The 23,484-nt window shown below is 40.0% G+C and overlaps 1 protein-coding gene across 2 annotated transcripts in view; it reads right to left on the reverse strand.

Moving 5' to 3' along the window:
- Window positions 1–23,484, reverse strand: part of UBE2K (ubiquitin conjugating enzyme E2 K) — a 71,090-nt gene that overhangs the window by 13,348 nt on the left and 34,258 nt on the right. For both annotated transcript variants that reach the window (XM_045017936.1, XM_045017935.1), the window contains 3 exons: window positions 22,671–22,764; window positions 12,993–13,051; window positions 9,838–9,920 (listed from right to left, as the gene is read on the reverse strand). In XM_045017936.1, the coding sequence (XP_044873871.1) occupies window positions 9,838–9,920; window positions 12,993–13,051; window positions 22,671–22,764 (236 nt within the window). The remainder of the gene's footprint in view (window positions 1–9,837; window positions 9,921–12,992; window positions 13,052–22,670; window positions 22,765–23,484) is intronic.

Genomic DNA, 23,484 nt, shown 5'->3' on the forward strand with positions numbered 1-23,484 from the left:
TGCAATTCCAGTTGTCAAAGTGTGGGTGGAGAAGAGTTTGGGTTGATGGCACAGATGTGATAAGTTGGAAGCAGTTTACAGATCTGTATTTCCAGTAGAAAAGTTCACAATGTGTTGTCCATAATGGAAAAACAAACCAAGTATTGTGGCATGACAATGTGGCTGAATGCAGAGACTGTTGGTAGACAGACAAAATATAGGTGCCAATACAATGTCAGAGTTAAGGTTGTTTGTGGAACCTTAACTATGTATTTCCATGTATTTGTAACTTCCTCAAAGATTTTGCCTGGGAATTTCTTTATTATAGAAAACTGATAATCCTCCCTCCACTTCCGTGAGGAACTATGGTATTTTTTTCTCCATCAAAATGCAAATGATTATATCCCAAGTGACAGATGTTTAAATTAGCATATCTTGTCTCCTGCTTGGTAGTATTACACCCTAGTTTTTCACAGCTACATCTGCTGCCTTCTCAAAGTCCCTCAAGCTGACTTTGCAGACTTTATTAACTCTACAGAGGCTCTAAGCTTTGAAAGATTAACTACAGTCTTTAAACTCCTACAAAGGTAGTCATGCAGCCTTGCTGCTTCCACAAAAGTGAAAATTCTCATTTTTCAAACTCCCACTTTTCTCAAATATTTAGGCAGATTTTTCCAAAAATTTCAGACTGTTTCACTTCCAGCAAAATGCCATATTTGATGTTACAGGTAGAATTTTCTTATTCACTATTCTAAAGTAAGTTGAGATTGACTGGCAAGATTAAAAAACAAACAAGCTTATAACGAATATTTAGTTACTAAAGCAGCTCTTTAACCTTGCTATGACATCTTAACTATACAGAAAGTTTAATTAAATCATAATACAAAGCATCTGAAATTTTTTCTTCAAACTATGATGGCACAAAACTGAGTACCTAGGCATTAAAGTATACATGAAAACACTTTTATACTTCAGTGTGTTGTGAGGGGAAAACAGCATATGCACATTTTGCAGAAAAAGTCTATAAAATCATAATGTAACTGTTAATCCTATTAAGAGTAGGTTTTGGATTGAATTGATCTAGAGTATGGACTGATGACAAATGTAAAAATCACTACAGTATAAGTTTCTATTTACTATAATGCTTTCTCTATTAAATGAATATTTGATGAACATGCTGAACGTTTGCCTGCAGCTCTAAATAGAAAAAAAAGTTTTTCAATTTGTAAAACACTTAGATGTCACTGAACTCTAATCCTTTTTATCTTTGTGTACTTGAATGAATATCATCAGTTTTTGCACTTAAACAGATTTATGCAAGGAATCTTGCATCTAACTAAAATCTAACTAAAGCTCTATTTCTCAGTCAAACTGCATTTTTACTACATTATTTCCATTTACTATAATTTTATTTATGCAAGAGGGACTTTACAAGAAGTTCTACCACCAGTAATTGGTTTCATGATTACGTTGCCTGAACTAAATAAAAGTTATGCTGCACTGCCCTTTATGGAAGTCGTCTCAAACTAATGGAGAAGGAAATTAATGGTGTGTCACTGCAAATATTTAAACTGGGAATTCAAGTCAGGAGACCTGGGTTTTCAGCACAGCTATGCCACTGATAAATCTCTTCATTTATCTGAGCCTCAAATTCTTAACTTCCATCTCACAGGAATAAAGATGATACATATACACCTCACAAGAGTATTGGGAGGCATAATTTGGTTTGTAAAGCAGAAAGAGATCCTTGGACAAAAGGTGGTTTATATATAGTATGGTGTATGAGCTGAAGTAGAGTTCAGAAACTCCTAACTGCAGCCTCTGCTAAACACACTACACCATGCTGTCTGAGATGTTAAGAGACTGTCAGACCCATGGAGCACTCGGTCAAGTCTGTCAGATATTGGATGAACTTCTCATCAAGTGTGTTGGGACTTGATGGACTTTTGACATTCCAATTTCTAAGGTGAGCAATGCCACAAATAAACATCTCATCCAATCAAATATAGTCCTAGGCGCTAGCTCTCAAAGGACTCTTGAATTTTACAAATCTGACGTTTATAGGCAAACTGACTCAGGTACATATTCAAAAAAATTAACTAGTTTAAAATATGATTTCAGCTATTTTCAAAGTTTCATCTCTCAGCCGCGCCTCTCCACAATAAAAACATTGGAAAATAAGATGAGGAATGGTTACAAAACTGGTGATATTCAATACAAACACTTTCCACTGACATAAAAACTTCCACTCTCAGGATATTAACATGCTTTACGAAGACTGATATAGCCTCAACACCTGTAAGAAAAAATTTTCATCTCTATGCTTTAGTTGGGGGGAAGGGATAGCTCAGTGGTTTGAGCATTGGGCCACTAAACCCAGGGTTGTGAGTTCAATTCTTAAGGGGGCCACTTAGGGATCTGGGGCAAAAATTGGTCCTGCTAGTGAAGGCAGGGGGCTGGACTCAACTCAATGACCTTTCAAGGTCCCTTCCAGTTCTAGGAGATTGGTATATCTCCAATTATTATTATTAGTTTCCATATCTGTGAAATAAAGCTAAATAACCTCTAAACAAGAAGTTTGAGAGACAGCTTAAAATAGAATTCTTGCTTCCTAATTCCCTTAATTATAGGGCACTTTTTTGTCCTCTTAGCCATCTAAAGGAAAGAGGGAAAAGAGATGCCTGCTCACTAATATATTGATGGATATTAGAAAGAGTCAGGATCAGCTGCTCTCATTAGCAAAGAAGAGCAGAACAAGTAGTTATGGGTATAATTTATAAAAGGGAAAGCTTAAGTTGGTGGTTAGAAACAACTTTAAGAAGAATGCTGAGATAATGAAGTGAGCCGCAAAACTTGATTGTGAAGTCATCATCATGGGAGATATTTAAGGCTGGACACCTATTAGGAATTATTTGAGAATAATATAGTTGCTTCTGCCATGATGCTAAGGGACAGACCAGATAGCCCACCGAAAAGCTCTTCCAACCTAACCAACATTAGGATGCTCAGTATCTTATTTATAAAGGCTCATGGTAGATAGAAAGTCCACATCAAACAACTCAACAACATTAGACTGCCCAAGAAAGCTTACCACAAAGACTTACTGCATACTTTTATATTCCCGCTAGAATATTCCTGCTGTGAAATAACCATCATAAATATCTGCAGCCCTAACAGATGTTCCAGATATTCATATAAAGTTGTCTTTAGTGCCAATTAAGGAGCAATATCAGATTAGATTTAAAGAAAAATTAATTTAAGTTTCTCATAGTAGTAAAACAGAATATTAGCCTGAAATGTCAACATGTTGTATGGTGAAACTGCTTGAAAGATCTCTTGAATAGACCACCTTAAAGTACCTCTACCTGCAAGAGCTTATTTAACAAGCTTGCATTCAAAGCTGAGGTAAAAGGAGTATTTACAAATTCACAAAGAGCACGAGCATTCACGGCTGCAGAGAATTTCAGCTTCAAAAACTTACCACTGAGAGAAATTTATTAGACTTACTACAAGATCATTCAAAGAAACTACTTTAAAAGCTGCAAAAATCTCCTGCCAACAGGAAATTTAGTATTGAAGTTAATAACACAACACTGTTAATCATGTTCATTAGAATATGAAAGCTATTATCCCAGAAAAACACCACAACTATACAAATATATTCAACTATTTGAAGTTGTACCAGCCACAAATACAGCTAATGAAAATGAACTCAGTGTTACAGTTCAGGGAAACTACATTTGTATTTATCCTCAATGACTCTCAAGTTTCCAGCTCCCCAGACATTGCCTTTCTGGGTGGAGACCCACATCTCTCCCCCTTCTGACCAGGGTATTTCCAGGCTACACAGTTCCCTGCCTTCACTGTGTCATTCCTAGCACAGACAAGATGCCCAAGGACACCTGTTTGCCTTCTCTTCAGAGATGGTTAATAGGTATAACTGCTACAATTATATGGCACAATAGCACTTCCTATGCAAGCCTACTTTATTCTTAAGATAAAAAGTATTACAGAAAAAACACTACAACAATAAAAGAACCTACACACATGCTAATAATAGCGTTGCCAGGTGTCTGGTTTTCGACTGGAACACCTGGTCGAAAAGGGACTCTGGCAGCTCTGGTCAACACAGTTGACGGGGCCATTAAAAGTCCAGTTGGTGCAGGGCTGGCAGGCTCCCTATCTGGCTCCGTGTGGCTCCCAGGAAGCTCCTGGCATGTCACTCCGGCTCCTAGGCAAAGGGGCAGCCAAGGGGGCTCTGCGTGCTGCCCCCACCCCGAGTACTGGCTCCACAGCAGCCATTGGTCGGGAACTGCAGAGGCAGCACCTGTGGGTAGGAGCAGTATGCAGAGTCACCTGCCCATGCCTCAGCCTAGGAGCCAGAGGCACATGTCAACCACTTCCTGGGAGCTGCCTGAGGTAAGTGCTGCCTGTAGCCCACACTCCAACCACCTCCCCCAGCCCGGAGCCCCCTCCTGCACCCCAAGTCCTCATCCCCACCCCCACACCCTCACTCCTCCCCAACCCCCTGCCCCAGCCTGGAGCTCCCTCCCGCATCCTGAAACCCTCATTTCTGGCCCCAGAACCCATACTCCCTCCCACATCCTGGAGTTCCCTCCCACACTCCAAACCCCTCAGCCCCATCCCAGAGCCAGCACCCCCAGCTGGAGCCCCCACCCCCTAACCCTGCCCCAGCCCCGTGAAAATGAGCAAGTGAGGGTGGGGGGAGAGCAAGTGATGGAGGGAGGGGGGATGGAGTGAGCACAGGGCAGGGACTGGGGCTCAGGGAAGGGGCAGGGCAAGGGTGTTCAGTTTTGTGCGATTAGAAAGCTGGCAACCCTAGCTAATAAGCTTATCACACATTACCCCAACTCTAACATGGGCTTTGGCAGGAGCATTTCTTCAACCCCTCACACCCAGTGTTTCCTTTGTGGTCACAAGTTCATTACAGCCTCAGCTCAGAACCAGCCCTCAATCTTATGGAACTCAGCATGCCCAGCTCTTCCAACCCTACCCTAAGGACTGGGGCCCTCCTTCGACTAGGCATCCTGTCCAGTTGCTGGATCAGGATGGCGGCCAAGAGCCAGTTTAAAACCATGGTTTCTGGATAAATAGCTTGTGTCTGTTGGTCCCTGGTGAATCCAGTCTGAATTAGTATATACAAACTTTTTCAGGGAGGTGGCTTCAAAGGATTGATAATGGAGGATGTACATTAACAATCTGCCTTCCTACCAGGGAAAGTACCTACAAGGCCACAACACAAACAATTCCATTTTTAACACAGTGTCCTCCAAAAGTATTAACCTTAAGTCAGTAAGGCTTAAGTTAATTCAATAAAGTTTCTTAATTCCATAAGATTTGTTCAAAGAATTACAGGATATTACCAGTTTGTCACATCCAGTTTACCCCCACCCCCCGCACACACACCCCTAAAAAAAACAAAGAAAAAAAAATATCAAGTCATTTAGACAAATTCGGCCTTCATTTACACAGTTGTAACTCCTATAAGCCTCAATGTCACAGATGTGCGTCAGAGTTTGATCCCAGTTTTAATCATAGTGGCAACAATAGGAATATTTAGTACGACCATTACAAGTTAAAGTTATGCTTCAAAATCAGATCTTGTAATTCTTTTCAAATATCTGACAAGAAAAACTTATGAACTACATCTCCCAGAACCAAATGCATAAAACATTCAAGTCTGGTAGCTGTCCATTCTACCTTTAATACTGAGTGCAATCCATTTATCAAGAATTTTTTGTGTCACTTTTTTAAATGCAGTCTTTCATCCCACTCACATAAGTAAATGTATTGTGGTATTTCTCAGCCTAAGTATAATTAAATCAGCAAATATCACTGTAAAGCTAAATTCTGTAGTACAGTTAACAATTTTTTTTTAAACATAAGAGTGTCACTATTCACACTGGTCCAGCAACCACTTTCATGAGGTAGATTGTATTCCTATGTAACCACAGAACTCTTTTAACCTTACACCAGGCTGTTTAAAAAAAGAAAGGATTGGGTAGAGTTCACCCGCCAACAGAGCCTACCTATACTACATAGGTAACCTATAAGCCTATCTTTTCCCTCCAGCCAGCAAGGAGCTAGAATCACTTAAAAAAAAAAACCATTCCCACCACTCTCAAGCAACTGCCTCTTACTTGAAATACTATGAGTGGACTCAGTAAGAAGCTACATTCAGTCTTATGTAACCACAACAACATAAATCTTTGAACAGCAGTAATGGAAAATGGAAATAAAAATAAGGAAAAGACTTTCTGGAAGATTCTTCCACAACTGTTCCAATCCAAACAACAACAGATCACTATTAAGAGCAATATAATTACAGTAGCACCTACATGCCCCAACAGAAATTCGTGCCCTACTGTGGTGGGCACCATACAATCATATAGTGAGAGGCTGTCCAGACCCTAAATGACTTTCAATGTAAATAGAAACATCATACAAAGAACAGAAGAAAAAAATATTTTACAGATGGGGATCTGAGGCACGGAGATTAAGTCACTTGCCCAACATCCAGTATTGCCAATGTCAAGTGTTCAACTATCACAAGTCAGGCCTCAAAAAAATCATGAAGTTTTAAAAATAATAAATGTTTGGTTCTTTATCTGCCTTCTGTTTCTGACCCTTTATGTTTCACATTTTTCAGCTTTTAACTGCAGCAATTAGGGATAGAAACTTATCTTACTTTTAAATTAAAGGTAAAATTCTCAGGTGAATCATTTGACTCCTGAAGCTGGGACCAAGAAAAGAAAACCACCAAATATTGCAAGAGTTGTAGTAAAATTTCAAGAACTGGCAACAGTGATTAGGTCACAGAGGATGTGTGGCAGAAATGGAAATTGGAGTCTGGAGGCCTGGGTTCAATGTCAGTGCATTAGTCATAAAGGCAAACCTTTTCCTAATTAAGAATATATACCAAGTATGGGGAGATACCTATAAAAGCCTACACCTTTCAAGAAATGAAGATGAGGCACAGTCAAAGACAAATGTGAAAACACCAAGATTTATTTCATGATAGGAAAAATAAGCACAACTTCTGTTAAGGAAAATTCCTGCATCTCAGTTTTCAGTGGGAGATGTTGGCTGTTCAGCACTTCTGCAAAACTGTGACACATTTAAGTGCTTAAACATAGTCACAGGCTAACATTTAGGATGCTTATTTTTTAAAATACTGGCTTTGATATTTTGAGCATGTCAGCAAAATAGTGGATAAAGGAGAACCAGAAGACAATCTATCTGGACTTTCAAAAATGTCTGACAATGTCTCTTCCCCATGAGACTACTGAAACTACTGTAATTAGTAATTCATTTTGACCACCAAGAAAGAGATCTTTGTGTCACTAGGTATAGTCCCCTGAAAACTTCCACTCGATGTGCAATAGCAGTCAAAAAGGCCAACTGTATCTTAAGAACTATTAGGAAAGGGATAGAAAATAGGACAGAATATCATAATGCCACTATATAGATCCATTGTGCGCCCAGACCCTGAATACCATATCCAGTTCTGGTTGCAACATCTCAAAAAGGATATAGTGGAATTAGAAAAGGTTCAGAAAAGGGCAACAAAAATGATGTATGGAATGCCTTCCACATGAGGAGAGACAAAAAAGATTAGGGCTCTTCAGTTTATGACTGAAACAGGTATGATACAAATCTATAACTATGAATGGTGTAGAAAAAGTGAATAAAGAAGTGCTATTTAACCTCTCTCAGTACCAGGGGTCACCTGGTGAAATTAATAGGCAGCAGGTTTAATACCAACAAAAGGATGTACTTTTTCACACAGTGTACATCTAAAATGTTGAACTCATTGCTATGGATATTGTGATGACCAAAAGTATAATTGGGTTCAAAAAAGAACTGGTTAAGTTCATGGAGGATAGGTCCATCAATGACTATTAGCCACAATAGTCAGCGACACAACCCCATGCTCGAGGCAACCCTAAACCGCTGACTACCAAAAGCCAGGAGAGGAAGATGGGTGGATCACTTCATAATTGCCTTGTTCTGAACATTCCCCCAGAACCTCCAGTACAGGCTACAGTCAGAGATAGGATATTGGGCAAGATGGGCCATGGTCTGACCAGTATGACAGCTCTTAAGTTCTTACGTACAGGGTGAAAGATCACTTTGTCAGAATTAGGAAAAAATGGCCCCAAAAAATACAAAAGTCTGTTAATGTCAGCAGATCAAAATACAGCTGTAAAACACCAAATGATACCACAGTACACTGCCCCACAACTTGTTAAATGTTATGGTAACCCACTTGATGTGTATTGTGTGTCCCTCTCTGCACCTGATCCACAAAGAATGGAACGTTACATCCCCCAAGTACAGGGCCAGGCTCTTTAGCTCAAACTTTCAGCTATGGAGGTCCATGGTTTGATCCCTGGCCAAGATGGCAGCCACAATGTAAGTGGGGACTGAAAACATGACATTGACAAACTCATTATCTGCGAATCGGGGGGTGGGGGGGTGATGATGATATGCATAACACACTCACCAGTGGGTTACATGTGCTATTCATAAATCAATATGTACAGGTATAATATTGCACATTAACTTGAATACAGGATGACGTGATAATAGTAAAAAATAATTTAGAAGTTAAAATGTAACAAACGCACCTTTTTAAAAAACCTAGAAGAGTTCAGTAGTTATACCATGGATTACTCGCAGATACATTCCACATGGTTTGGCAATTAGAATTTTTTCAAAAGTATACTGATGAATAAAATGTCAGGAGCGGACCAGGAAGTAAAGAGCAAGTGTCCTATTCCACTTTTACATTTCTCCAAATGCCTTACAAGTAAGCGTTGGCTAGTGAATAATCAACAGTGTTAATGCAATACACAATATTAGGATATAACTCTCTTTTCTGTCCATTTCTTTTGCTTCCTGCTTTCTTATTGCTTCCCACTACTTTTCAATTTCTGAAGTTTCCACTTCATGCCCTACTGCTGCTAATCTAAAGTTTCCACTCCAAATATCGCCATCCACCCTATAGTACCTCTCTCTGCTCTAAACCAAGTGCTAGCAAAGTAGCAGAATGCAGGTAAGTATTTTAATTTGCTGTGCTGCTTGCACCTACACTGGCCATCAGGTGAGGAGGAAGAGCAACAAGAGAACTCCCCAGTGAAGGATTTGTAATATTTGTTACTGAAGGGGTTGGTGGGGAACTTGTGCATAAAGGGATTACAAACAGCACAAAATAGCAAGTATTTATGCATGAAATTAGACATTCATGTTCTACCTATGTGCCTTAAAATACCTGAGCTTTTCTCCTTTTTTCTCTTTTTTGGAAGGAGTACCTTCCAAAAAAACCCTACTTCATGAGGATACTATCTGCAACTCAAAATGCTATATGAAAGTATTTATAGGTGTTAAGAATATGCTTGAAACTTTGGGGCCATACTATAGAAACTATAGATGTCAAGTGAAGAGCGGTATGTGATTTTGCCTGTTCTCCAGGACAGGTCTTCACTTTAGTTTAAGGATATGTCTACACTACCTGCCAGATCGGTGGGCAGCAATCGATCCAGCGAGGATTGATTTATTGTGTCTAGACTAGTCTAGACACAATAAATCGACCCCCGAGCACTCTCCCATTGACTCCTGTACTCCAGCGCCACGAGAGGCGCAGGCAGAGTCGATGGGGCGTGGCAGCAGTCGATTCACCGCGCTGAAGACACCACAGTAAGTCGATCCAAGTACGTCAACTTCAGCTACATTATTCACGTACCTGAAGTTGAGTAACTTAACTCAATCCCCTTCCCCTCCCCGTGTTGACCAGGGCTTAGTGTTCAAATCTGTGAACTGTATGGAGTATCTTACCATTGATCTTTCAGGATATCCAAACAAATGGCCCCAGTGACCGAGCTAATGTTAGGATGCCATATTTTGGTAATAAACCGCACCTAGAATATAAAATAAGATTTTTTTAATATAGCTATTAAATATTCTACAAAAGGCAAGACATTCAAAATACCTTTTAAAAAGTTGGAACTATCACATACAGTCAGTTATTTGAATTAATCTTGGAAAGAAAATGTACTGATTTAAGATAGCCCTGGGGCACAGTAGAACAGAAGATACACATGAAATAGCATATACCACCAGGCTTCACTATAGTACATTTTTGTGGGGAATCTTTTGTCGGGAATTTTGCTCCATCCATAGAGAACAGGATCCCAAGGGTAGGACGCAAGGCCCTCTTTCCAATTTTACACAGAGGCCGTTTCCCAACTTCCCTTAGATACAAAGAGCTCATTCTCTCCTCACCCCCACAAAGCAACTCTGCTTTAAGGCCTTCTCTACAACACTCTCAGTGTGTCAGTGTACAAACTTTAGACAAGAGCAGAGAACAGAAAATATGGATAGAGTTTGAGAATGGAGCCATTTATTAACAGCTCATGTCTGTAAATCACTTTGAAGATATAAAGAGCTATGTAAGTGCTAAGTATTATTCTTCATTTACTATGGGAAATTAATGGCTGACAAAGTACATTCTGGATAGGATATCAAAGCTTCAGAGGAGAGTGAGTTGTGAACACTAGCATAAAGGACTATGAACTAGCAACTGTAGATTATACACGGAGCCCCACTCAGACCAGCCTGCCTTCAAACTCTGCAGAAAAGGACCATGAGCACATATTTATCTAATAAGGAACTGCAAAACCATATTCCTAGGATTAACAATAAGGTTGAGCACCTGTGCACCAAGAGATCCAAGCAGCTCTTCTACAAATGTTGGAAATAGAGGCTACCAAGCCCCAGAGCAACAGTTACTAAGCTGTGGTCAACAAACTCCTGGGGCTGATGCATCCAGTCCTTGTTTCAACTCCAGCCAAAACACATGTGGAAGGAAGGAGCCACTAACAGTGGAAGTTTCCATTTTCTAAAAAGACCCTTCCTCCTCCATCTAGTCTCACTTCTGACCCAAAAAAAGCAATCCACAGTACCAGCGCTAGAAGCCACCTGCACAAGAAAGCCATCAAACCCTCCATATATGTGCCAGAGTGAAGCGATCCAAGATCCAGTTCAAAGAGGTGCTTTAGGGACTGAGAGAGGGAGCCAAATAAGGAGCTACATTTGGGGAGGGGGCGGGTTTTAAGGAATCAGACGGCTGGGTCAGGAGTCACTGATTCCACAGACCTGGCTAGAAGGCAGGAGTACAGAGGTGGGAGGAGCTGGCAGAAGCATGAGACCTTCGGAAAGCACCAAGGAGCAGGGTTTTTAAGGTATGTAAAGGTAGGGAGGGAGGAAGAAATCAGGGCCTAGACAGTAGGTCTGGGCAGGAGGGATGCAGGAAATTTAAATGGAGACAATGAATTGTGTGTATGTAAAGGGAGATAAGACAGAATTGGGGAGTGCAATAAATTTGCTGGAAGACAATGAATTGTATGTGGCCTTTCTCTCATACACACACACACAATATTCCCCATGTCATACAAGTAATTCTCCCCATGCAAGGAATGAGTGTAATTTCCAGGCGGATGTCAGGCAATCACCAATTGGAGTGTGATTTGAAAGAGAGGTGGATCCACAATATGATCAGTCCACTGAGAACTGGTCACACTATTACAGTCTGTCCTACAAGGATGAACCTTGAGACATTTCTTCTCAAGGATGGAAAAACTTTAGAGTTCTACCACAACAACCTGCCAGCAAGATGAATATAAGATGGTGCCCTGTGCCTTTAAGGGCCAGAGGCTTAGGAAGGGCCAGAGGCTTAGGGTGAGCCAGCCCTGGTCAATTATCAACCCAGCTAGGAAAGAGTAAATGATTATAAAAGCTAGCAAGTGGCTACACTGAGTGGGAGCTGCAGATACAGACAATCACCTTGCAGCAGTCCCTGAGGAACAAAGTCTCTAGGTGGTAAGCCATGTGCATCATAGCTGGGCAGAAAGTTTTGTTTTCTCTTTTGAGTTTGTGGTCATTTGGACTACTATTAAAGACTAATTTGGGGTGGGTGGTGAAGAAGCTAATGTTTCATATGGTGGAGAACGTGGGCACGATGATCAGCCCTACTGCAAGGGGAAAGTGTAGTCAGCTGCAGATTTAAAAGGGGAAACTGAGCCGTGGTGCCACACAGCTTCCCCAGGCCACAAGGGGGTGCAGAGAGAGCCCACACCGCTACAGTTCAATGGCAACAACATGTTGAGAAGACCAGACTCAAAGCCCCAGTAACATGTAAGAGGAAAAGAGCTACCATTGCTATAGGATATTGTCTAAGGGCCCTGTTTGGGGGCTTTGAATCCGCTTCCAGCTATTTGGTGTCCAATAAATTTGAAGCCCATATATCCTCTGGCAGCTGGAAGATAGGAGTGCACTCTCAATATGCTGGTATTTGTACTTCCATCCTTCACCCCAGAATCTCTTAACTATTGTCAGTATGGCTTCTGTTATTCTTTCCTCCCCCCCCCTTCAGGTTCCTCCCTTGAAAACAGCTCCAAACCAAAGTCTGATGATCATCATTTTCCAAAAAGGCAACAGAATGAAAGTGAACTGATTCCTGTTCATTCCATTGTAATAGCTGTAATAAGACTGCCCTGCATGCGATGTTCACTCAAGTCACAGCAGAACCAAAACAGCCATCTATAGTTTAGTTATTACTATAGACCTGGAATGTTCAAGCCAAATACAACATACGGAGTTGAAGGAACGAGTTACTTCTTTACTAGGAGCATATAATATGGGCCTATTATAGCTCTTCTTAAAAAGAAGATTCAACCCTTCATTTTGAATATGAACAATCCTCTTCAAATCAAATAAGAGCAATCTTCAAGCTGGTTTATCAGAGATTCTTGACAGGAAGTGATTAAGGAGCTGCATGTTTGCTCCACTTCTGCTTCTATCCAGAAAGTATTAGAAAATAGAAAACAAGGACTCTGAAAAAATAAAGAAATACTGAAGAGGAAGTCCACTATACAGAAATACAACAGATGACATGACATTAAGAAAGACATCCACAAACATGTTTACAGTACCTTAGGAGGATTGAAGGGATATGTTTCTGGGATTTTTATCTCTAGTTGATATCTCCCTCCTGCAAAAACCAACACACAAGTGAAAGACTATACTGATTTCAAGACTGTTAATGTACTATGATCTCAAAAGAAAGTGAAACAAATGTGATTCTAAATTTACCCTTACATGGATGCTGTCAAGTAATTTAATCATATCCAAAAGAAGCTAATCTAGTGAGAAATATCTTCCAACTTTCAAATACACATACACACACTTATGCACATACATAAATTCAGCTTATTAATGTCATATTCCCATGTTTTATACAAACCTAATACTTATTTCCAAGATATTCAATTTGTTCTTAATCTTCAATTTCCATTTTTTTCCTTGTTGGAACACCTGTTTCATATTAGTCAAATAGACCTTCACTTTAAAAAATCAGAATACCTAAGAAAGCAGATACTAAAATAAAAATAAATTGTATCCGATGTTATGGTGTCCAGTATTAATATGAAACACACACTAAAGAATTATCCATTTCACTCTGACACTTAACACCCTCAGTTCTCTCTCTTCAAAATACTAAATCAAAATTAGTTCAATTTAAGTTTAAATTATTTAAAGCTTGAGGATGTTCTACTGTGTAACTTAAGAAAGGAGTCCACAAAGCTTTCAAGTTATTCTTTTCAAAGCATACTGAAGAACTTCCAACACTTCAATTCATCACGTGCTATATACTACTTAACCATTTACTATGGCTCCGATTCTGCAAATACTTATGCATGAGTAATCCCAATGAACTCAACAGGGCTACTAGCATGTGTTTGCATGATTGGGACACATAATAAGGGGAGTCAAAGGCCACGTTTACACTACAAGTAGACAAGTTACATTGACATACAGCCGCCACAGTTAGAATATCGCTTGTGCGCTTGCAGACTTATCACCTTGCATCGATGCAGCACATGCTTACCAGGAATGCTTGTGTCGATGCAGTGTAGTGCACCCTGGGTAGGTATCCCAGTGTGCAACCTGCATTGTTCAGCACACTGTCTTTTGGGTAGTTGTGCAATGCATGGTGGGGCAAGAACAAATATCGCAGTGACGACTTGGAACAACGGCTCAACTTCCCACAAGTCAATGTTCTCCATCCCATAATATCTCTGTGCCATAATTTTTGTGCCTAATTTCCCTGTCCCTATCTGCCATCTCTGACAGCAGCATATGAGCCTACACAGCTCTGCACTATTATCATGAGCATGGCAACCATAGGATGCACGATCCTCCAGCATTTGCAGAGCCGCAAGAACCACCTATAGAGAACATGACGGTTTCCAGGCGGTCAGTTTGCTGTGGGACATAGCGAGAACCAATTCAAGGTTGTTGGTGGCATTCATGGAGCAGCTGCAGATGGTGGAGTGCCCCTTCTGGTCCCCAAGAAACTAATAATGACTTGGGGGTCACAATGTAATGCAGGCTGTGGATGATGAGCAGTGGCTGGATCTGTGTGCCAAGCTTGCCCCAGACATCAAGCACAGGGACACCAAATAGAGCTGCACTGACAGTGGAGAAGCGAATGGCGGTCACATTTTGGAAACCTGCCATACCTGATTGCTACCAGTCAATGGGAAGTCATTCTGGAGTTGGAAAAGCCACAGTGGAGACTGTTGTCATGGAAATGTGCAGGGCCATTAATTGTCTCCTGCTACACAGGACTGTGACTGCTGGCAATGTGCAGGACGTAGTGTATGGATTTGAAGCTCTGGGGTTCCCAAACTGCAGTGGAGCAATAGGCAGCATGGACAAGTGCAGAGTGGGATTCTTAGAATGGAAGAATCCCATGCACTGCTACAGACTAGCGACCAAGTGGCTAGACAGCAATTCTGCAGAAAAGGACCTATGGGTTACAGTGAACAAGAAGCTGGATATGAGTCAACAGTGTGCCCTTGTTGCCAAAAAAAAGCTAACAGCATTTTGGGCTGTATAAGTAGGGGCATTGCCAGCAGATCGAGGAACGTGATCATTCCCCTCTATTCGGCATTGGTGAGGCCTCATCTGGAGTAGTGTGTCCAGTTTTGGGTCCCACACTACAAGAAGGATCTGGAAAAATTGGAAAGAGTCCAGCGAAGGGCAACAAAAATTATTAGGAGGCTGGAGCACGTCTTATGAAGAGAGGCTGAGGGAAACTGGGATTGTTTAGTCTGCAGAAGAGAAGAATGAGGGGGGTTTTGATAGCTGCTTTCAACTACCTGAAAGGGGGTTCCAAAGAGGATGGATCTAGACTGTTCTCAGTGGTACCAGATGACAGAACAAGGAGTAAAGGTCTCAAGTTGCAGTGGGGGAGGTTTAGGTTGGATATTAGGAAAAACTTTTTCACTAGGAGGGTGGTGAAGCACTAGAATGGGTTACCTAGGGAGGTGGTGGAATCTCCTTCCTTAGGTGTTTTTAAGGTCAGGCTTGATGGTTTAGTTGGGGATTGGTCCTGCTTTGAGCAGGGGGCTGGACTAGATGACCTCCTGAGGTCTCTTCCAACCATTATATTCTATGATTCTATAAATATTTCCACAGCTGGTTAAGAGTTGCACAGCATCTTCTCCCCACAGGCCCAAGAGATCCAATTTCTCCTGTCTACTCCAGGCAGGAGCACATTTGATTCATGTAGCCACACAGCTGGACATTTGCACGCAACAATGGATTGCTGTTAAGTATGGTAGCTCAGCTGGGCATTCAGGAAAAGGCATTTCAAAAATCTGCAGATGTTTTAAAGGAGGGGGCGACTGGTCTACGTGATGCCTGAGCAGTGAAACTCACAATTATGACTAGAGGTCAGTGTCTGTTATTGAGAAACAGCTGCTGAAAAACTGTTACGGCTGACACTCGCACTACATTGACCTCCATATGTCAACCATGGTTGTACACTACTCGGAGAGGTGGTGTTAGTATGTTGGCATAATGGGGCACTTATATCAGTGGGAGACACATTTCACTATAGACACATGCATAACTAGGTCAATGCAAGGCAGACCTAACTTTGTAGTGTAGACCAGGCCTTAGACAGCCAAGCTTTTGCTATAATATGGTACCCTGCTAGAAACATTTCTACAAGCATTCACTATTTCAGTATTATACTACCTATTCCTAATAATACCTCCTTTGGGGGAGTTAAGCATTTCTTATTCTAAAGATAGTTAGTAATATTTATAATCCTCTGCAATATTTCTGTATTTTCAGACAATACCAACTTATCTACATTCTCTTTCTATTTGCTATTTCTCCAGCACTGCTTGCCTGGAAGTAATTTCATGGACCACAGCACTGCAAGAGATCAACAGAATCTATATAACAATTTATATAGAGTTTCAATCAAGTTGCAGGCCACAGCACTGTTCCTTGTATACATTATTCTCTCATTCCATTCTTGTTCTTCTATTTGGAAGTCAAAAGCTTTTCCTCCCATTTATCCTTACCAGTTTACTTTGTAAGATTTTATATATTCTAGCTATAATTCCTTCCCAATGAGAGTTCAGAAGTAGTCTATGTGGCCCTGATCCTGAAAATTATCTGCACAAGCAGAGACTTGCTTCTATATAGGGACAGGGGTTTGCTTGGACGGAGTAAATTGCAGGATCAGAGTCTAAATCAATTATTCTATGCACTGTCTTTTTTCCTGTGGGAAAACTACATTACTAATAAGGAGAAACTACAGAGTCCATCTGCCTGTTTCTTATATTATTAAGTGTAAAATTCTCCATTCTCAAAGAAGTTACTGTCGATTTTTTGGCACTTTCTGCACAGTGCCTTTCCAACTATAGAAACGCACTGAAGCAAACATATTAAGTTCACTAACTGGAATTACTTTATATGTAATAGAAAATTGGAATAAAAGCCCATATTTCTAGTATTGTCATCATTAAGAAATTTACATGTATATTTTTTACTCACACCTGCAGAAGAGGACTGTAAGATTTCAACTAAATTTTTTTTCACCGATCTGAATTCAATAAAAAACCCTATATTTAAGTCACCAGCTATAATTCAAACAAAAATGGAAGACAACGTAGTCGGGATTTTAGGCATAACTCTGCAATGCCTTCCTCCTACAGAACAGAGATGGTACCACACTATTCCTAACACTTTACTGGCATAATTAGTACTTATTTTTAAAAATACAGAAAGTGAGACAAATGTTGAAAATGGGAAAGGGCGTGAAACACATAAACACCGGGAAAGGGCTTACAAACTGGCAGACAAAAATTAATTGATTGTTACAAACTAAAGAGCAAAAGAAACGAGTTGGCAAATTAGGCTATGACAAGGAAACAAAGTATTTAAAAACTGAAAACAACAATAAGAAAGTGTTGACTGTTAACTCTTTGGAGAAAGGATAAATGCTTTATGTTTTGGTAAAGCACCTAGCACAATGGTGCTGGACGGAAGTTTGTCTGAAACACCCCAATCTGTTAGTGGGTGTAGATCTTGCTGGCAAAGACTAAGGGTTCTGCTGAGTCATTATCCGCATGAATATAAGGGAGTAGGAGTGGCTCTTTGGAAAGAGGATCTAAGGAATAGGCGTAGAGGTTTAAAGTGGAGAGGTTTAAAATGAACTTACGGCATATTTTTCTTTATTTTTTGTGAATTTTTTAAAAAAAACTTCAGAAACTGGTGAGTTTGAACTCAAAATAGTACATACACTATGTTTGTAAGGCAGACTGGAAAGGCAACAGGTCACACACTATATAAAGAGCAATAAGATAAAGTACAAACCAAAGCCACATTGGCTAAAATACTAAAATAAGTCGAGGTGGAGGGTGGAAATGCTTGCCAAATTACTCTTGTGTCTCTGTACCTGTTGACCACAGGCTGCGAGGCAAAGTCGGCCAATGATTCCAGCACAGTAAGTTTGATTTGCGTCTCACAACATGAACTCAAAATACAAATGAAGGGAGTAGGCAGACACAGGCAAGACCAAAAAAAAAATAGGGGCTGATTTTCAAGCAAAGCAATCTGAGAAGGTAGTGCAAAGTTCCCTCTGTAGGACTGTTAAGAAGACTGCTGCTGGATTTCAACATCCAAAAATGCTCTTAAGATTTTTGCTGCTCCATACCATTTTGTCTGGATTTCAAATCAATATACAGATATTACAGCAGACGTTGCAAACGTAATTTAAAGGCAAGATTTCATTCCCTTCAAGGACAGGGACTATCACAATTTTGGGTAACACGTTCTAGTCTGCCATACAAATAAAGGATCCACCTGAAGTTTATAACCCCAATACCTAAGCCATTAGGGGACAATAAACTAATTACTATTCATATATCACCTTGGACATGCATGGCATTTACAGACAAAAATAAATTACAGATCCCTGCTCCAAAGCGCTTACAAACTAAATTGACTTTTATACAAATTTATCTAGATAAAAGGTTAACTTTAATTGCTCACTAATTATTATTGTTACATCTGTCTTGGAATGCAGTAGATTGTAATATAAATGTAACTTCTGTATGTACCTCAATATTTCTGCTGAAAGTGTTTGATACGTTCTTAAAGCAATATTCAAAAGCTTTGCTTTTTCTATTACAGTAACTCCTCGATTAACGTTGTAGTTATGTTCCTGAAAAATGAGACTTTAAGCAAAACAAGTTGAGACAGCAGCTGCTGCCAGCAAGTTCCCTTTGTACTGAGCCCTGTCGTGTGCCCCCACCCCACCCCGCTCTATAGGAATGGGGTAAGCAGGGGGAAGGAGCAGGGGGACACCCTGACATTAGCCCCCTCTTTCTTCCCCCCCCGCAATGCACAGCAAGCAGGAGGCTCCAGGAAGCAGCTCCAAGGCAAGGGGGCAGGAGCAGCACATGGCATTGGGGGGAGGGACAGCTGAACTGCTGGTAACTGATAGCCTGCTGGGCAGCTGCAGCACAGGGAACTTAGGAGAGCAGGGAGCTGATAGGAGAGCTGCTAGTCCACCCTGGTTCCAAGCCCCCACAGGCTGCTCTTTCTGCAAGCAGTGGACAAAGCAGGCAGCTGCCAAACAACATTATAAGGGAGCATTGCGCAACTTTAAACGAGCATGTTCCCTAATTGATCAGCAACGAAACAACGTTAACTGGGACGACTTTAAGTGAGGAGTTACCGTACACAAATATGAGGAAGTCCTACACTTAACGTACAGACCAAACCTCAAGTCTAATGTTACTAGATTTACTGTACTCACCTGATATGAACCAAATACATACACTAAGAAATGAAATTACTATTATTGTGGTTCACCAGTCTGTCATTAAAGAAGTTTAAAAAAAAATAAACAAAACATTAATACACCTGCTTTCAGACTACCACTTTAGAACATTTTTAGAGTGTCATCTACGGAAAAGCAGAACACACCAGCCATTAATCTGGATTTCCAGAATTCTTGCTATCTACTTTTTTGTAAAGTGACTGGAAGCTGTACCAATTCAGGCTGTGATCTTTTAAACATTATGCAAGCTAAGTACAGTTGAAACTGGTCAATATTTGGGTGGGAAACCTTAAAAAAAAAAGAAGATGATGAAGTAAGTGTGTTGGCAATTCATTAGATGGCAAGCTTCCTTTGGATCCAGTATTAAACTAATACACCAATATCGCCTATGGAGCACTTTTCTATAGGAATTTACCATTTTCAGAAACATAAAACCAAGGTCCTTACCATTTGTGGTTATTTAAAAAAAAAAGTAATATAGCACTTCTCCTTAAGGTTAACCCTGATATTCCCCTGCAGCTTCAACTGGATATTCGTCAGTTTACCCTGAACAGTTGTGCAGTGTTACTGTTTTGTCTATATCCATCTACAGACCTATATATCTATATACATAATCTTAATAAATGCATAAAACTATGTTAAAAGAACATTCAGTTTGAAAAACTCAAGCATTGAAAAGTTAGGAAATGCCAGAATTAAGGTTGCTCATGTAATCTTAATATGACCGCCTTATAAGTACACACTATAATACAATCCAGCTACATGATCGTGCTATTTTTTCAATTGACATAATTCCTGCCTCATTCAGTGACCAGAAAAGGATGGTGCTCACTGAATAAAGTAGCTATTCAATATTTTTTAAACTCAATGTGTCCATGCCTTATATACCTCACATCATCCAAATCTTGCACTAAATACAGAATTACTGATTTCCTCCTGGTGTTTCTATAGTGCCCTCATCCTGGTATCCACGTGCTTCACAAGCACTAATAAGTTTGTCGTCACAATATCCAGATGAGATAGGGGAGCATTATCACCATTTTACAGACTGGGAACAGAGACACAGAGATTACGCCCAAAATCATCATATGGGCCCTGTAATTTTGGATGCCCAGTTTCAGACACCAACGGCATGATTTTTCAGAGTACACCTCTACCCCGATATAACGCTGTTCTCAGGAGCCAAAAAATCTTACCGCGTAATAGGTGAAACCGCATTATATCGAACTTGCTTTGATCTACCGGGGTGCACACCCCTACCCCCCCGGAGCACTGCCTTACCACGTTATATCAGAATTCGTGTTATATCGGGTCGCGTTATATCAGGGTAGAGGTGTACTCAGCATTTTTACAACATTTTTATACTGCTGACTTTGGTTTCAGCTGCAAGTGCTTTGCCTGCCTACAAATCACGCCCAAAGTATCAATTTGGGCATCCAGAAAGTGAGGGATACACAAATAGTAGTCAACTGTGAAAAGTTTGGTTTAAGTGGCTTGCCCAGCATCACATAGGAACTCTGTGGCAAAGAATCCAATTCTCCAGGTTGGTATTCAGCTGTTTTAACTATGAGATATCCCCTCTCTTCCTGCAGTCCTTTGCCTCAGTCGCTACAAAACTTCTAAATTCTAGAACAAATGGGTCCTATAGGCCACAGCCTCAATCACAAAACAACCCTGATGGATTTACTGAGCACCATCCATTCTGTATACTGATATGGTAGGGTCTTGTAGGGGAAAAAAAGTATATTATGTTATTAAACACTCACCGTGCATACACACAAGGAGGATGAATTATGTGCTGTACAAGCAACCTTCATTCTGCCCTTTCCTAACTTAACATTCTTTTAACATAACAAAAATCTTAAGTTTTGGGGAAAAAAAATTCTATTAAGTGAAATGATATTGACCCGCATGTGAGTCACTGACAGCGCTAGAACCTTTAGATCCATAGCACAGACACTTGTACAACTTCAGCTAACAGCGTAACTGGTAGCAAAAACAGGCTATTATCCTCTGTGGACCAACCACTGCAGGGGGGGTGAGACATTTCACTAGTGGGTTTCACAGCTATTTGCTTGGGAGCAGAGGAATCTTGGGACTTAGGTTACTCCTGCTTCCAGTTACAGTCTGGTGCCAAAGCAGCACCCACCAACAAGGAGAAGCAAGAACAGGGAAAGCCTCCTAAATACTGGATTAAAGCATGCTCAGAGAGAGATTATTCTGAGACTTTTGCTGCAAGCCTCTAACAAATCTCTACTGAGCATGTATGAACAGCAATTTTCAGAAACTTATAAATTTGGGAAGATTTTCACAGAGACGATAAAAAGCATATGTCTGACTCCAGAATGACAACCCTATCAAATTTCAAGTCCCCGCTTCAAATCTTGGTGGTACCAGAGCTTCTCAATGAAGGTTTGTAAGAAGTTTTTAACATTGGCAAAAGGGCTTACTTTCCCATAACCTTGCTTTTTTGGAAACAGCTGAACTGCTTTTGCTGAAACTTTTCCAGAGTTTAGCCTGAGACAGACAATCGGCATAGAAAATTTTGGCACATACAGTTAAAGTTCAGCAAAGCTACTGAAAACAGGGTCTTTTGACAAATGTCAAGCAAACCCTAACTTTAAGAGTGACTGCCAGCTCCACCTGAATAATACACACACGTTACAAATGTAAAGATAATTGAGCAATTTGGGATTCCTAGGTGAAATGCACTGTCAGTTATATCTGGAACAAAATCTCTTTTTTTTTTTAAGGTCTGATAAACTATATACTTGGTTGTGATTCATACCACAGAGAAAATAGAGAATAGGCTATATGATTTTCAGGATAATTGTAAACACCCAGTCTAGTACTGAAGATCCCCCAATGGAAAATTAAATAGAGGGATCTATGGAAACAGGTAGACCTCCAAATTTCTTCTAATGGAGAGGTGCCTCTCCTGAGAAGTTGAAAAAAATGTAAAATACCTTTAAAAAAACCACATATAGTCTCTACAACAGCTCTTCGTAACCCATGTTGGACAATTACTCTATTCTGTACTCTAGGTTTCTCCAGGCCTAGAATACATATTTGCTTCCAGATCCCAGAGACAGTTACAAACTTACATATCCCTACCAAGCATGATAACTGTATCTTGCATCATGGAACTAAACATCCTTCTTACTATACCTTTTACAATTCTGTTGCACAGTCCAAACTGCAACTTAGTCCTTGCAAGTTGCATGGTAAAGTCTGTTATGCTACAGACTAAATAAATTTATATATAATCACATGAAAAAATAACTGATACTTTTTCAAAGTTTAAATTTAAATATTTTATTTAAAACCACGTAAATTAAATCATTTCAAAATATGTAGCTCTTTATTCCTTTTTATTTTGTAAATTAACTTTATAAACAAAGCAACCCAAGACACATTATTTTAAGTGCACAATGATTTCATATACAAAAATATTACTTGCCTTCATATGGTGTGTCCGGAGGTCCTGCTATTTCTCCTCTTAATTCTGTAAAATTCTCATCTACAAGATCTACTTTAATTTGATTTTTGCTCGTCTTAAAAATAAACAGAGAAAAACAGTTATGAGTAAGTTATGTTTGACACACACCTTCCCAAAAAATATTCAATTTTTAGAACAGATTTCTAAAAACAATCCATTTCAGATAGCTATGTTGCAATTAGTTTTATTTAATTTAAAATATAACTTTATGCAGCATTACAGTTCCCAAGAGTAGTATTTATAAAGCCACTAACATAGACAACGGTATTCAGGAGTATGCAGAGTATCTGAAATTACTTTTAATTTTTTTAATTTACTAGATTTAAAGTTGACAGTGACTCTCTAAATAGCTATTTAGTCTGAATACCTTAAACAAGAGAAGAAAAAAACTCAGAAATTTTAACTTGATTATGCTTAATATATCACTTGAAAGTGTATTGTTCTGTTTAAAGCAATCACCACCTTCACTGGAATACAGCAAGACCTCTCAAAAATAGCTTATTGACCTTCTTTAAAAAAAATAAATATCCTCATTATTAACATTTAAGGAAGTCTTGTTAAAAAGCATTTTTTCCACAGACTTCAGTGTTTCTCAAATGTGACCACCAGAGGCTTTTCTTGCAGCCACAGCCAACTGGGCGCTGATTGGGAGGCCAAGCATTTGCCCTTTCTCTGGGTCTGCAAGTACAGGTTGGAAAAAAACACCCCCCCCCCCCCCCCCGGAGCCACAAATGCTGGGGGAGAAGACAGCTGGTGTCCGTTCTCCACCTTCTCA

Source organism: Mauremys mutica, chromosome 5 (assembly GCF_020497125.1).
Source record: "Mauremys mutica isolate MM-2020 ecotype Southern chromosome 5, ASM2049712v1, whole genome shotgun sequence".
In the NCBI taxonomy this organism is placed as follows: domain Eukaryota; kingdom Metazoa; phylum Chordata; order Testudines; family Geoemydidae; genus Mauremys; species Mauremys mutica.